Below are 14,939 nucleotides of genomic sequence, written 5' to 3' on the forward strand. Positions count from 1 at the left end.
CCTTAGAGGTCCAAACAAAGTACTATGAGAATACAAAGGACAATGAGATTAATTTCAGCCAAGGAAATCTGGAAAGTCTGATGAAGTGAGAACCAAGCTAGGAATCAAAAAACAAGTCAGTAGGATTGTAACAGATGGACCCAAGAGTGAGAAAAGCATCTAAGATAGAATCAGCAAAAGCTAGAAGGAAGGAAGGGCTTCCCTGGTGGTTCAGTCAGTAAACAATGTGCCTACAATGCAGGAGACCCAGGTTCGACCCCTGGTTCGGGAAGATCCCTTGGAGAAGGAAATGGAAACCCACTCCAGTATTCTTGCCTGGAGAATCCCATGGACAGAGAAGGTGAAAGGAATGATACAGGTGTGGGAAAACATTGTAGTAAAGGAAAGGATGGGCTTCCCTGGTGGCTCAGATGGTAAAGAATCTGCCTGCAGTGCAGGAGACCCGGGCTCGATCCCTGGGTTGGGAAGATCCGCTGGAGAAGGAAATGGCAATCCAGTCCAGTATTCTTGCCTGGGAAATTCCATGGACAGAGAAGCCTAGTGGGCTATAATGGGGTCACAAGAGTTGGACACAACTTAGCGACTAAACCATCACCACTACCAGAAGGAAGGAAAGCGCAAGAATGTTGATACCATGAGTGGCCCAGTGTAAATTCCAGGGTATGGGAGGAGCGAAGTGGGGAGTGAGCCTGCATAGGGGATTGGGGACAAATTATGGAAACCAGTGTAGTGGAGACAGAGCCCTGTTCCCAAATAGCTCACAGCTAGAAAATGCTGGTTCTGGGAAGAGGTGCAGAGAATGCTCACAGATGTGAACTCTGGATGTCCAGAAAGATGGGATTGTTTGGCCAGGGGCCATCATGCAAGACGCCCGTCTGCTCTTGCTGCAGGGGAGCCAGAGGGAGTTACGTGTGACACCTTCTGTGCTCGCCCCCTCTTCTGTCTGCTGTCAGGCCCGAGCCTGGGTACCTGAATCTGTCTGTTCCCCACGGGCGTCTCTTCCTTGCTTCTTCCCATAGTCGTTCTCAGACCAAGGGTGGAGCTGGAGAGGCTCCTTGCAGCAGCTAGTGGGGTTGACCCCACTCAGTGCAAGATAAGAGCCACCCTGTGGCCCGTGTCTGAGCTGTGGCATTGTAGCTGCAGGAGGGGAAAGTGGGTCAGTTAGCAAATGGTTTATGAAGTGCTCACTCAGGAAACACAATCACAGTCAATGCTTTATTTTTCCCAACTCTCGATACCCTGGGATTTCAAACAATCACAATATTTTTGACCATTAGAGTGTGTTTATACCTGCTCTTTACATCTCCTCGCCTAATTCTATCAGGTGCTTAAGCATCTGTGGTTCAAAGTAAATTTTACCCCACTGCCCATTTCTTCCACTTGGCCTTGCTGGCATGTTCAGAATAGAAATCAGTTTGCATCGTCCAGGTAGCGTGGGCTAATTTAGAGGCGAGTAAGTCAGCAAACTTAAACGATAAGGGAACCACACTGCTGGATATTTACCTAGTTCCAATCTTTAAGTAAAAGTCCAGGGTGGCTGGAAGGGAGAAAGAAAATATCATTGACAAAAGAATGAGAAAACGGGACTAGCTTCCCACACAGGAGGAAAGTCTGAAGGCTTCCTTGGGATATTTAGTAGCTGGTTTCCCACCTGTCTTCTGTCTCTTACTCACCTACCAAGTTATGGGGCAGCTGGGAGGGCAGGAGGGGGTGTAATTCTTGTTCTCATCATGGTACACTGAACTACTTAAGCTCACAGCAGCAGACTTGAACGCGATGGCGTTGATAGAAAAGCCAAACACCTGCCAATGGCCTTGTCGCTGCTGGGGTGGAACAGTGGCTGATGACATTGACTTCAGTTTCTGGGACATTATCAGCAAAAATAAAATGTAACTCTCATTGTACAAAAAAGCGTTTGGTTCCTGAATTTATTCTGCTCTCAAAGCTAGCCAGGAGCTCCTTATCCAGATTCCAAGTCTGAACTGGATTTTTTTATTTAATTACATACATTTTTTTAAATTAAATTAAAAAGTTAAATACATTTTTTTCAAACAGTCAGAGAAAGTCTGAAAATTTGAGAGAGCTTGTTTCACTTCTCTTCCACAGAAAAAAACAACTAATGGAGTGGGAAGTAAAATAATTTCTCTCACAAAATGGTAGTATAATATCTTTTTTGATTATTATCTGTTCATTGAGAACTCAGGCCTACAGTCTCCTTTGATGTTCATTTCTTTTTTACCACCAAAGTGAATGTTGAGTCATAAAGCAAATGACCTTTCAGACCCAAGAAAACCTAGCTCTAAGGTCATTGGAATTTCTTCAATTCTCTGTACACATTCTCAAAATACTATTGCTTTTCTTTAAAAATGTATCATAAACAAATAGTGTTGAAGGGCTATAAAGTGTTTCTTGGCACAAATGTGGTATGACCTGGAAAACACACTTCATTATTCACAACAAGAATGTCCTCTCCAATTTATGCCAATAAAAACTTGGAATAATCCAAGATATACTTTACATGTATTACATTACATACAAGAATAGTGGCTCTAAATTGGAAACCCCATTTTTGGCAATCGAAAAAGAAAGTTCAAGGTCAAAGGCAATTTCTCAGCGGACTTCAGGCCAGCATTTATGCAAAAATATCAGGATACAGTAGAGTAAGAAGAGGCGGAGGAAACTTCAGAGAGAAGATGACATGGGATTAGGGGTCCGGAGAATGACTCAGGGAGAAAGCAATAGTAAGGAGGACATTCTCAACAGAGGTCTCTACCAGGAGCCCCCACACTTCCTGGGGGGATCCCCTTGGGTTGTCACTGTGGCTGCAACCCAAGGTCCAGGAAGAGATGTGGCTGGAAGGGATACTGGGAAGGGAGGCAGAGGTCACGGTGTGAACATTATCATTGAATATCTTCCTTAGGGATGTGAAACCATTGAGAGTTTTTTGTTGAATAATGACAATAATATGCCAAATGCTTTCTGTGTGTCAGGCATCCAACACCATGAAATGCTACAGCCCACCTTTATTTTTTTTTATATTTAAAATAGAATATTTTTTTATTTTTTTCCATTTATTTTTATTAGTTGGAGGCTAATTACAATATTGTAGTGGTCTTTGCCATACATTGACATGAATCAGCCATGGATTTACATGTGTCCCCCATCCTGAACCCCCCTCCCACCTCCCTCCCCACCCCATCCCTCTGGGTCTTCCCAGTGCACCAGCCCTGAGCACTTGTCTCACGCATCCAACCTGGGCTGGTGATCTGTTTCACCCTTTACAGTATACTTGTTTCAATGCTATTCTTTCAGAACATCTCACCCTTGCCTTTTCCCATAGAGTCCCAAAGTCTGTTCTGTACATGTGTCTCTTTTTCTGTTTTGCATATAGGGTTATTGTTACCATCTTTTTTTAAATTCCATATATATGCGTTAGTATACTGTATTGGTCTTTATCTTTCTGACTTACTTCAGTCTGTATAATGGGCTCCAGTTTTATCCATCTCATTAGAACTGATTCAAATGAATTGTTTTTAATGGCTGAGTAATATTCCATTGTGTATATGTACCATAGCTTCCTTATCCATTCGTCTGCTGATGGGCATCTAGGTTGCTTCCATGTCCTGGCTATTACAAACAGTGTACAGCCCACCTTTAAAAACCATCCTATACATGTGTACTGTTCCCATTTTACAGGTGAAGAAGTTGAGGCAGAGACCGGTGAAATAACTTTTGCAGGGTCCAACAGCCGTTAAGTGGTGGGGTCAACTCATATCATCTAACTCCAGAGCCCATGATCTTCTGCTTCTCGAGGAAGTCACTATCATATTCTGGGGTGGTGGTGGGGAACACAACTCCATGGCTACATGGAGGATGAATTAGGAGAGAGACAGGAGGTAGCGAGACCAGCAGAAGGCCATTGCAGCAGCGCAAATGAAAGCTAATACAGGTCTTAATTGGATAGGGTTTAATGACCTAGTGGACATGGAGGTTGAAAAAGAGGGCAGAATAAATATACCTGAGGCATCGAATTTTATATATATATCTCTCTCCTGTTGGTTCCGCTTCTATATATTTGTATCTTTGGCGTATCTCCTATTGCTTCTGTTTCTCTGGGGAACCTTGACGAATACAGTCCTATATCACAAACTTGTGTAAGAATGTCTTCTAGAAGCTCACCCAGTGAGTGTGTGTGCGTGGTGGGGGCGGGGAGGGGGGAGGAGTGATGGAGTTGGAATTCACAATAGGCAGAGAAAAAGAAAGGTTTCACTGAGGAAATTCCATTTAAGGTAGACCCAGAAGAATGAATTGTACTGGGGTGAGCAATGATTCTCTTGTCTGTGCTGAGCTCAGTCGTGTCCAACTCTTTGCGACGCCATGGACTGTAGCCCGCCAGGCTCCTCTGTCCATGGGTTTTTCCAGGCAAGAATACTGCAGTGGGTTACCATTTATTTCCTCCTCCAGGGGATCTTACCGAACCAAGGATCAAACCTGCATCTCTTGTGTCTCCTGCCTGGTAGGCGGATTCTTTACCACTGTGCCACCTGGAAGTAAGCAGTGATTGGGGAAGAATAACTGATACAGAAAGTGTGGTTAGCAGAGGAAACACACAGAGACCATTCAGGAGTCCAGTCTGGATCTGGCTTGGTATGTGTAAGAAACCAGAGAGGAATAAGTCCACTGAAGCTGAGGTGTGGAGGGTGTTTTAATACTAGGAATGACGTGTTTGTCATTCTTTTTGTAGGATATAGGGAATCGTTAAAGACTTTTGAGCAGGAAAGTGGCATCACTGGGTTTCATAGTGTAAACAATCCCCACTAATCCATGAGTTGGGTTCTAACTATTTTTTCAATAGACTATGTACCGGGAACTATGATAAATACTGTACATATAGTAATAAAAAACACCTTCTCTGTATTCAAGAAGCTTATAACCTATGAGAGAGTGGGAAATAGAGAAAGGATAATTATAATGCAATATAGACAAACTCTTCAGTAAGTACTAATACATGGTATAAAAGAATCACAAAAAGCAGGCACCTGATCCCCATGTGGGTGTGGGGTTTGGTTGGTGTGTATAAGGTCAAAGTTTCCTGGGAGAAGAGATTTTAGGGCAATTTCCTGGAACCCAATAATTTTCTCACAGACACAAAGTCGAATCATTAGAAAATGAGTTGCAATTCCATATGGTCCAACCTGATCGAATGTTACCATGGTGTTCAGGTCCCCAAAACTCTAAAGCCTATTTGATTCATGACTGTCTCACAACAGTTTTTTTCTGTCTTAAGGGTCCTCAAAACAAGAGGCTTAGGCCTTCTCAACGTGCAAAATCTGGACTTGAACAGATTAGACTTTATATGTCCTTCAGTCAGTCTCCTTTCCTCAGTCCCTTCTTTTGCTTATGGCTCTTCTCACCAGAACCTCTGACCCCAAGGCCTTCAGCCTGCCCTAAAGCACTGTCTATCCCCAAAACTTAATATGTCCCAAACCTTCCTTTCTTTGGCTGTTACCCTACACGGGTGAGAAAGAAGGCCATCTGATTAAACTAGTTAGTGCTGACGTGTGAATCACTTTTGATTCACCATGGGATTCTACCATCCCAGAGCTATGTGAGTCTTTAAGAGAGGATACTAGGAATCTTTCTTTGGTGGAATTCCAGACAATAAAAATAAGGCCTTTGTGTATTTGTTTGTATAGGCCATTTATCAGTCAAGAGTTGAGAAGGTGGGGCTACCCATTCTGTATTCCCCATTCAGACATAGTTACTTTGTGACTTTGGTTAAGTAAATTTTTGCTTCCTATTTTTATGGCTAGTTACATTTAGTATCATTAAAATATTGTTTGGAATTTGGTGGACTAACATGAGCTATGAATTTTTTCTAATGAATTAAAGCCGAAGATTAAAAACCTACTTCTTCAAAAAGAACTTACGACTCATTATCCTAATTAGAAGAAAAAATAGAAGAAATCGTGTATTATTTCGTATCTTTCCTGATTGCTTCCTTTGAATGTTAAGCTGGTTGGATTACTCTACTTAGCATAGGTAACTACATGGGTAGTTATTTTCCTAAGAGAAACTAGTTTGTTTTTTTAAAGCATGCATAAAGTATACGTCATGATTTGGATTAAATAAGCAAATTTAATTGAAAAATCTGCTTACTTAGCTCCTCTTCCTTGAAATACATGATTTCAAAACAAGTAAGACTTATGTAATACGTCAACAATGCTAACACCGGAAGTTTTAAGATCATAACATTTGAAACTTTAACACAGGAAGGAGTAGTCCATTATTAAATCAGTGGTTCCCAAACTCAGGTCACCAGATTGGCCCCGGATAATTAGATCAGCAACATCATCATTGGCAGTGGTGCTTTAGTCCTAAGTCGTGTCTGACTCTTGCAACCCCATGGACTGTACCCACCAGGCTCCTCTGTCCATGGGATTTCCCAGGCAAGAACACTGGAGTGGGTTGCCACTTCCTCCTCCAGGGGATCTTCCCCGACCCAGGGATCGAACCTTATCTCCTGCATTGCAAGCGGATTCTTTACCGCTGAGCAACCAGCAAGAAAGTTCATGTTTAGGTTGTTATGAACATAACAACCTCATATGAGATACTATTATCATCCCCAGTTCATAGGGGAAGGCACAGAGAGGTTAAGCAACTTGTTCAGAGTTACTCAGATAATAAGTAGTAAAGCCATGATATAAACTCTGACAGTTTCAAATTTCATCCCTTCCCCCTTCCCACCCAGTTTTGACTCAGTAGGTCTGGAATGAGCCCTGGAATCAGTGTTCAAATCCCCAGGTGATTCTGAGGCGGAGACAGGTTTGGGAACTCTCTTGTTAAATGAATTTAATTTGCTCTGGATGGCTAGTTCCTTACTCACATCTTGGAAACAATAGGTCAGAGGGCTCATCAAGTGACATGGTACCCTTTCAGATTTGACTAGTAAACAGCTATTTTGGAACACTGTTCCCTGTTCTTCAGGCACAATACTGAGGCGTCTGGTGGAAATAACGCCTGACCAAGGACTGCCTCCTTTAATGGCGCATGTAAGAGGTTGGCAGTTGGAAGAATCCACAAAACCCTGTGCAGAAGGTACAAAGTAGGCTTCCACAAAGTAGGCTTCCAGAAGTGGATGTGAGCTGGACATGAAAAAGTGAGGGTGATTTGCAGATGAAGGAAAAGAGGAGGGACCATTTCTGTTTGTTTCAGGAACAAAGGGAAGGAAGTGTTCACAAATGGTGATTCAAGGCAGGTATTTGTGGGCCAACAGTAGGTTTAATAGGACGGGATGAAGTTGAGGGTTCCTTCTGGGAAATGGCTGGAAAAAATTTGGAAAAGTAAGTTAGGACAAGATTATGGTCAACTTTAGGCACGAGGTCAGAGTTTTGACTGAACCCTATAAACAGTGGGGAGCCACTGAAAAGTTTGAAAGGATAAAGATTCAATGATGAAGGCTTCAGTTTGGAATGAATCAGTGGGGCTCAGTCACTGTGCAGGCTGGAAGGACAGCAGAGATGAGAACCAGGAAAACCATTCAGAAGGTTAAAGGAACGATACAGGTGTGGGGAAACATCGTAGTAAAGGAATGGATTGACTCGCACTTGGGAGTCACTGTGTCAGGTTATGCCACCAATTAAGCTGTGATTCGGGTCAAACTGCTACTGTTGGAGTCTTAAGTTTTTCTTTGGAAAGTGAGTGTGATGATGATAATGTATGTCCCCAGACTGAGCCAAAATAGACAAAAGATTTCTTTAGGATGGTGACTAGCTCTGGGATGCAAGGTTCACAGGTCAATATACTGTTTTCAGGCCTATACGACTTTGAAACCATGGGGTTGCAGAGGTGGACACAACTGAGCTGAACTGAACTGATGACTTAGAAAATGTCAGCGTTATCAACCACCAAATAGGGCGGTCAGTAAATCTCAACTGTACAGAAGACAAGAAAAAAAAGGGACCAACACTGTTTCAGGAAGTATGCTGGGATTATGAAGGAATTAGGGACTAACACTGTTTCAGGAAGTATGCTGTGACTATGAAGGAATTACTCTTCACAACAACCTAATGAGCTAAGTATTTTAATCCCCTTTAAGTTGGCTTAACCAAGACAAAAGATGGTAGTTTGAATTTGAATATAAACTGAGGTCTGCTTAAATTTAAAACGTGGGCTTTTTGAACTTCATCATATTGTTTTAGGTTTGCAAAGTTATATTTTATCCTAGGTTTTGACCTAATATTCTAGTCAAGACTATTTTGAATTTTGATTCTAACGTCTATAAGTTAATTACCCCTCCAAATGCTGGGTCATCTGACAGGGGGACAACATCAGTTTTGCTGAGATCGGGGAGAAGATGGAGAAGTTTTGGAGTGGAAAGAGAATAAATGGTTAGGTAGGAGGCAAGGTAACCTGTGCAGAGCAGAAGTGGTACAGACGCAACCTGGTTATGAAGTGGACATAAAAGTCAATGGTGTAGCCTTAGAGCTAAGAATAATAGTGCAGATGAGCGGAGAGTAAAGGCTGGAAGAAGTTAAGAACCGGGAACTGAGGCAATGAGAAGTGGAGAGGAAGGTAGAGATGAACTAAATCCTTCCATTAAGGAAAAACAGAGGTTGGAAGAAACAAACAGCAAAGGGAAAGTTGACCCATTCAACTCAAGTGTTAGCTGTGGTGAGTCACAGACAGGATGACCATATTGAATGATGAGATGGGAGAGGACAGGTTAGGGAAACGGGAGATGAGCTAGCCTGTCCTCTGGGGAAAGCACACGGAAGTGAGGGTCTCAGAGAAACCATATATGTGCAGTCTCCCATATATGTGTACATATATATGTACAAGCCTTCCATTTTTACCTTCAGTCCTCCCATGTGCCCATGAGAAAGTTAAGTACATCTAAGCTTCGAGTATTTAGAAGTATAGGACATTTGTTGCTGTTCAGTTGCTCAGTCCTGTCCAACTCTTTGCAGCAGCATGGACTACAGCATGCCAGGCTTCTCTGTCCTTCACCATCTCCCGGAGTCTGCTCCAACTCATGTCCACTGAGGATATAAAGCACAAATTTAAAAATCCTTAAATAGGCTCAGATCACATACTCTGTCCTTAAGCAAACTGAGATCACATACTCTGGTGACAGGTACAGACAAATGCCGTACTTTCAAAGATAAAGAGTTGTTGACAAAAGGCCACATTTCAATAGGAGGAACCACATATACAAATATCTCTTAGATATTTCTTCTAAGAGACACCCATATTCCTCAGGAAATAGTGAGGGCTGTGGGAGTAGCCCTAGGCTCTGGGCCTAGCATTTCCACCCCAAGGTGATACTTAATGTTTTAGTTTTGGAGCAAAACAGGAAGTTACACTCATCAAGTCTTTGTCCCAGATAACCTGAAATCCTTCCATGCTGAATTGTTCATGGACCATGGTATTAGAGCAGAAGCCCCTCCAAGTCCAAGCTTGCTCACCTGTGTCCCCCCCCCCCCGCCCCGCATAGGAAGCCAGGTGGCCATCTACGCTGCCAAAATTTGTATTTCAGGTACCCACTTGTGAGTTAATTTCAGATGAATGCGACGAACGACTCCGCAGCACTGGTGAAAACAGTCCTATTCAATAGTCATACCTCATCCCATTCATATATGTAAGATCTTCAATTCCATTCTTCATTTATCTTTACAGAGATTAATGGTAAAGTAAGTCTTTGTCGACGTTTGTTCAAAAAAGAGTGGGTTAAAGAGTTTAATGAGGGAAACTGATTTGATCTCCGAACCGATTTGAGAGAGACAGAGAGGCGCCGAGGAGCTGGGACTTTGAGGTGCCGATCCACGAGGCCGCAGGTGTCCTGGGGTTCAAGAGAATGGACGAGAATGGACGGCACGTTTCTCTGGAGTCTGCTGCGCCAGCCCTTCAGGGTCACTCGCCCATCTCTGACTTTTATCAGCCGGTCGGGTTATGGCTTTTGGTTATCCTCCCGGCCGGGGAGGTAGATCCAGCGGGTGTAGTTGTGATCCGCGTCGGTTGAGGGTGTGTGTGTGTGTGTGCGCGCAGAAGCGGGGGAGGGCGGGCGTGTGAGACCCTCTGCTCCGGGGTGTTTCGGACCGGTTTCTCCTCAGGCTGGGGCCCCGACCTAGGAAGGTGACCACCACCCCCACCCTCGTTCGGCCCAAAGTGGCGGGAAGCCGGGTCCTCAGAGGCGGCCCCCAAGGCCAGGGAGGCTGTAAAACCTGGACGAGGATCCGGTGCGCCCGTCCGGGGAGGGCGCGGCGTCCACGGCCAGGGGCCCGCGGGCTTTTCAGGTAGAGAGCAGCCCCGCGAGCGGGGCCTCGGCGGCGCGGGGCGGCGGGCGGGGTGGGGAGAACCCGGGGCCGGAGCACGGCGGGCGGGAGCTTTCCGGGCCCCTCCCGCTCCGCGGGGCTGGTGGGGAGATGGCGGCGACGGTTTCCCGGCTCCCCCGCCCCGGACGCCGATGGCGGAGCGTTCCGGCCCTCCCCCACCAGCTTCTCCACCGCGGGAGCCGGAGCCGGTGAGGCCGGGAGGGCGGGGAGCGGCGGAGGGAAGGCGAGAGGGCGGAGGTTGCGTGGTGCAGGCGGCGGCGGCAGCGGCGGGAGGAGGGCCGGCGGGCGGGCCCGGAGGAGGAGGAGGAGGAGGCGGGAGCCGTGTCGCACGCAGCTCCAGGCGGGGCAGCCCCGGCGGCTGAGGGACGCGGCGAGACCTTGGCGGGACGGGGATTTAACCGGGGCCGGGCCCAGCGACCAGGTGGAGACGTCGCCGGAGCCATTTAGGCAGCCGGGAAATGCGGGTGAGTTGTCGGCGGCGCCGGGGCTGAGGGGAGGCGGCGGCGGCGGCGCAGGCCCGACCCGGAGCCGCGGTGTCGCAGTGACTGGGGCCGCGGCGGCCGAGCTCAGGCGCCGGGCGAGAGGCCTGAGGCGCCGAGCCGCGACCGGGAGGAATGGCGGCGGGGGCCGGGGCACTCGTGGGCAGAGGGCGCCGGGGGCAGGAGGGGAGCGAGCGCGCGCGCGCGCGCGCGGAGCCCGGCCCTGAGTCACCCCGGCCGGCTCGGGCCTGGCCGGGCCGCGGCCCCGGACGCGGGCTCGGGGCGGCCCAGGCCCGGACTACGCACTGGGGAAAAAAAAAAAAAAAGCCCGATTCATCGCGCCCGAGGCGACGGCCTGGTGGCGCCCGCCCCTTTCCCAGCGCGACCCGGCTCGGGCCGCGGAGCCGGGCTCGGTGAGCGGCCCCCGGGGCGGTCGGGCGCGCGCGCCTCACCTCTCCTCAGTCGGCGACCCCCCCAACCACTGGGCGCCCGGACCCGCGCCCTCTTTCCCTCGGCCCCCATGGGGACCCACCGCTCCCCCGAGCGTCACTTGCCCCCGACTCGTGCTCTCAAGTAAAGTACTGGGCTCGCGCGCCGGAGGAGCCGCGGAGCCGGGCTCTCTCTGCTTTCCGGTTCCCTGCCCCGCGGCTCCCGGGTTTCCCCGCCCGCATTGTTGCGACCGTGCAGGGCGCTATTATTGGGTAACAGTCGACCCTTTGCTCGGTTCTCCACGGGGAGCGGGCCCGGGGCGGCGCGCAGGGATGCGAGTGCGGCGGCCGAACCGGACGGAGCGCCCCCCCCCCGCCCCCCTCCGCGGCGCTCTCAGAGCGCCCGCGAGTCGGGCCGGGCCTGCGCCGCCGCTTCGGCGCGCCCCCGACCCTGCACCCGGCGGGAGCGCGCGCTGACCCCGCAGGTAACCCGGGCGCCGGCCGGCCGCGTGCAGGGGTAGCCCCACGCGCCCTTCCCGGCCCCCCGTGTGCTGTAGGCCGAGTGCTGGTGGTTCCGGGGAGAAACGCATGGTGAACGTTCCTTGAGCCTAATCCTCCAAAGTTGAGGGTTTTCTCCCTTTAGCGAGCTCTCTGCCAAAAATAGGATCCTCTTTTGGGATTGGATCACTGTCGTTGCTCACAGTTCGCAGCTGGAGTTGGTGGTGAGGGTGCAAATGAGGAATTGCAGTTTAGTATTTATTTGCTCTGTGTGATTGCTCTTCGCGAAGTGGCATTAAAACAGTCCAAGTTAGTGGAGTCAGGGGTCACGCAGTTTTGGAAATGCACTCATTCGAGTGACAGAAGGGAATGAAATTCACTTTTACTTGAAACCCCCAGCTTTTAGACCTCAGCATAGCTTTAGCAGTGTGCAAAAGCATGGCCAGTTGTAAGTTTAACGATTCATTTTGTGGCCACCCTGTCTTACCTGGTTTTCTGAAATCCTGCAGCGTTTATGGATTGTGTAGAAAAAATAGGGAGCATTGTTTAAGAAGCAAAAAAAAAAAAAAAAATTTTTTTTTAATCTAAAAAATTTACACCTAACGTTCTCTTGATCTAAAAGTGTCCTTGGATATTGGGGGAAAATTTACTTAAAAGTTCTGTTGCTTTCCCTGGTAAGTTGAAATAGTTGCAACACATTTCAAATTCTGAGGCATGCATACAGCATGCAGGAGACTGGCTTGCTTTAACTCTATTATGCCCATTTTTGGAGGTTTCTAGAGAGAGTGGTCATTAAGCTCTAGAGGGTTGGGTGAAATACTCTCTAAAAATATTTAGCTTTTTTTGTCATTGGAATCATCTTTTAAAAACTTATTTTTTTTTTAAACTTATTTTAACAAAAGGGGGGAAAAAAACCTTTAGCTCTAGTATTAGGGTTTTTCACCAGTTCGTACTATCCTCTCATCCCGACTCAGTGGACATGAATTTGAGCAAACTCTGGGAGATAGTGAAGGACAGGGAAGCCTGGTGTGCTGCAGTCCATGTGGTTGCAAAGAGTCAGCCACTATAACAGCAGCTCTTAGGGCCACTGATGCAGGTCCTCGGAGGCAGGCCCCCCTTTCCTGCTGTGCACCCACCACATGGGTAACTAACAGCCTGCTGATACCGGGTAATATCCTGCAGTTTCCTTGGATGTTACAGCTCTGTCGACTCATAGCTCTAATATACATATATTACAGACATGTTGACTCCTTTGTCTCTTACTGATTATTATCCTCTAGAGATAATTAGCTTAGTCTGGGTTGTCAATGCAGCATTACTTCCCATACTTTACAGACTGAATTCCTTGAAGGCAGGACATAGTCTTTATTTTTTGCATCCCCAGAGGAGCATAGAACTTGGTCATGGGTACTTCCTTTGCTTTCTGAATGAAGAAATCTGGAATAATTCTGATTTACACCCAGTGTCTGACCACCTCGGATTTTGGCTACAGAAGCAGTCACCGCACTTAAATTGGGTAAGAGTGCGAGCTTTTTTAATAAACTGTTCCTACCACATCCCCGGGAACTAACACAGAACTGGACGGAAAAATGCTCAGGCTTTCTTCGGCTCTGAAAGTTCAGGAAAGTGCCAAGAAAGCAACTTGTGAAACTTTAATTTCCTTCTTTTCCTTCAGAACTAGTTTTAAGTACAGATGTTTAAAATTTTTGTGTGTGTGTGTGTGTTTTTTAAAAACAAGATTGAGGTCTTTGCCTCAGGTTAAATGTTGCCGCCTTAGCTTTGAGGTGAAATCCTTTGGTTGGTTGAGACTCTTCCCTGTTAAGAGAGCTCTGACTCGGTCCTGGAGGCCCAGTGACCTTTCTCACGGGAGAGACCTTTCTTGGGTCCCTGAGTGCCTTTTGATCAGAAGTTCACTCCCAGTTTGCCCAGCAGGCATAGGATGCCTTTCTTTCTGCAAGGAAAGTTCAAACGAACAGGCTTTAGATTGAAGAAGAGTTACTTGCCCTCCTTCAAATTTAGGGTGCCAAAAATTGAAGGAGTGTGTTTGTGTTTTATTTTTTGCTGTTTCAGCCCTGCATAGGTTCCAAGGCCATGGGCCTTGGCAGTTGAGTCCAGACTCAGAATGAATTTCGAGCTTTTAGTTACACCTGGAGAAAAGAATGTAATGTTTTAAGAACCAGTTTGAAGTTTATCTTGTTTTGTGTGTGTGCTTGTTTTGGTGGGGTGCTATTGGGTCGTTTCTCAACAAATTGTTTTCCTTCATTTGTCTCTCAAAACTGAGACACGAATGTGAAATGAGGAATAAACTTAAATAAAACCTTAAGGATTTTAAGCTTTGTAATCTGTCCGATTAATAATGCACACTATAAACAGGATTATTGTGATGTTTGGTGGCTTTAAAATTTTTTATGCACAAGAATACAGCTTCTAGAAAAAACATATGTGTGCCTTATTTCTTTCCGCTTGAGTATGGAACGTGTTGCTTGAGACAGAAGATGTAGGATGTTGTTGGATCTAGAGGTAGAAAACTTCTTACTTCCTTGTTTATAAAGTGAGATGGTTTTCAGTTGATTTCAGTTTTCTTCAGGCGTTCAGAGTGTGTGGATTCCATGGGAATACCATAGCTTTTAATGTTCACAACATTTGGACTGCCCCATAAAGCGTAACCTTCTTCGTGTTTGAAAGCAGGGTTGTGACGCCCAGGCTTGGTCCTTGCGACCCTTGGATCAGGTGAGCGGAGTCTTTGCTGCGCCCCCCGTTGTGGCGGCCCCCTTCCCAGAAGTGGCCCCGCTGCCCTCTGGCTCTCCTTCGGCCTCCAGAACCGTGTCCCCTTCGCGTCACCCAGCAGGCTCCTGCTCCTGTGGAAAGGCCCCACTCAGATCCTGACACGCCATCTGGGCGGGGGGAGCCTTTCCTGGGCTCCCTGAGGCCCCGCCCGGTCACTGTCCGAGCACCTCACCTTGGCCTGGACTTGGGGTTTCTTTCTCTCGTTGGACAGACCTCTTGTAGGCGTGGGACCTTGTGACAGGCACGTGGCCCTCGTGCAGGCGCACGAGTTAACTCCAGTAACTCACACGTTGCTCCTAAACATCCTCCCCGCTTCGCATCTGGGGGCTTCCCTGGGGGCTCAGGTGGTAAAGAATCCACCTGCCATGCAGGAGACTCGGGTTCAATCCCTGGGTTGGGAAGATTCCCTGGAG

The 14,939-nt window shown here is 47.3% G+C and overlaps 2 protein-coding genes across 4 annotated transcripts in view; one reads left to right on the top strand and one right to left on the bottom strand.

Moving 5' to 3' along the window:
- Positions 1-6,826: 6,826 nt before the first annotated feature.
- On the bottom strand, positions 6,827-11,335 carry LOC122437919 (basic proline-rich protein-like). Its single transcript, XM_043462390.1, has 3 exons — positions 11,266-11,335; positions 9,547-11,089; positions 6,827-9,041 (listed from the first exon to the last, which is right to left on the bottom strand). Exons 1-2 carry the CDS (start codon positions 11,333-11,335, stop codon positions 9,963-9,965), a joined length of 1,197 nt encoding a protein of 398 aa, XP_043318325.1. The 3' UTR covers positions 6,827-9,041; positions 9,547-9,962.
- CUL1 (cullin 1) overlaps positions 10,174-14,939 on the top strand; it is an 89,037-nt gene continuing 84,271 nt past the window's right edge. Inside the window, exon 1 of one of the 3 annotated variants that reach the window (XM_043464016.1) lies at positions 10,174-10,295. The gene's annotated coding sequence lies outside the window, so the exon portion shown is untranslated. Of the gene's footprint in view, positions 10,296-10,408; positions 10,523-10,662; positions 10,799-14,939 lie in introns of those variants that run through there. The other 2 variants (XM_043464014.1, XM_043464015.1) reach the window with 2 other exon arrangements.

Source organism: Cervus canadensis, chromosome 3, assembly GCF_019320065.1.
Source record: "Cervus canadensis isolate Bull #8, Minnesota chromosome 3, ASM1932006v1, whole genome shotgun sequence".
In the NCBI taxonomy this organism is placed as follows: Eukaryota; Metazoa; Chordata; class Mammalia; order Artiodactyla; family Cervidae; genus Cervus; species Cervus canadensis.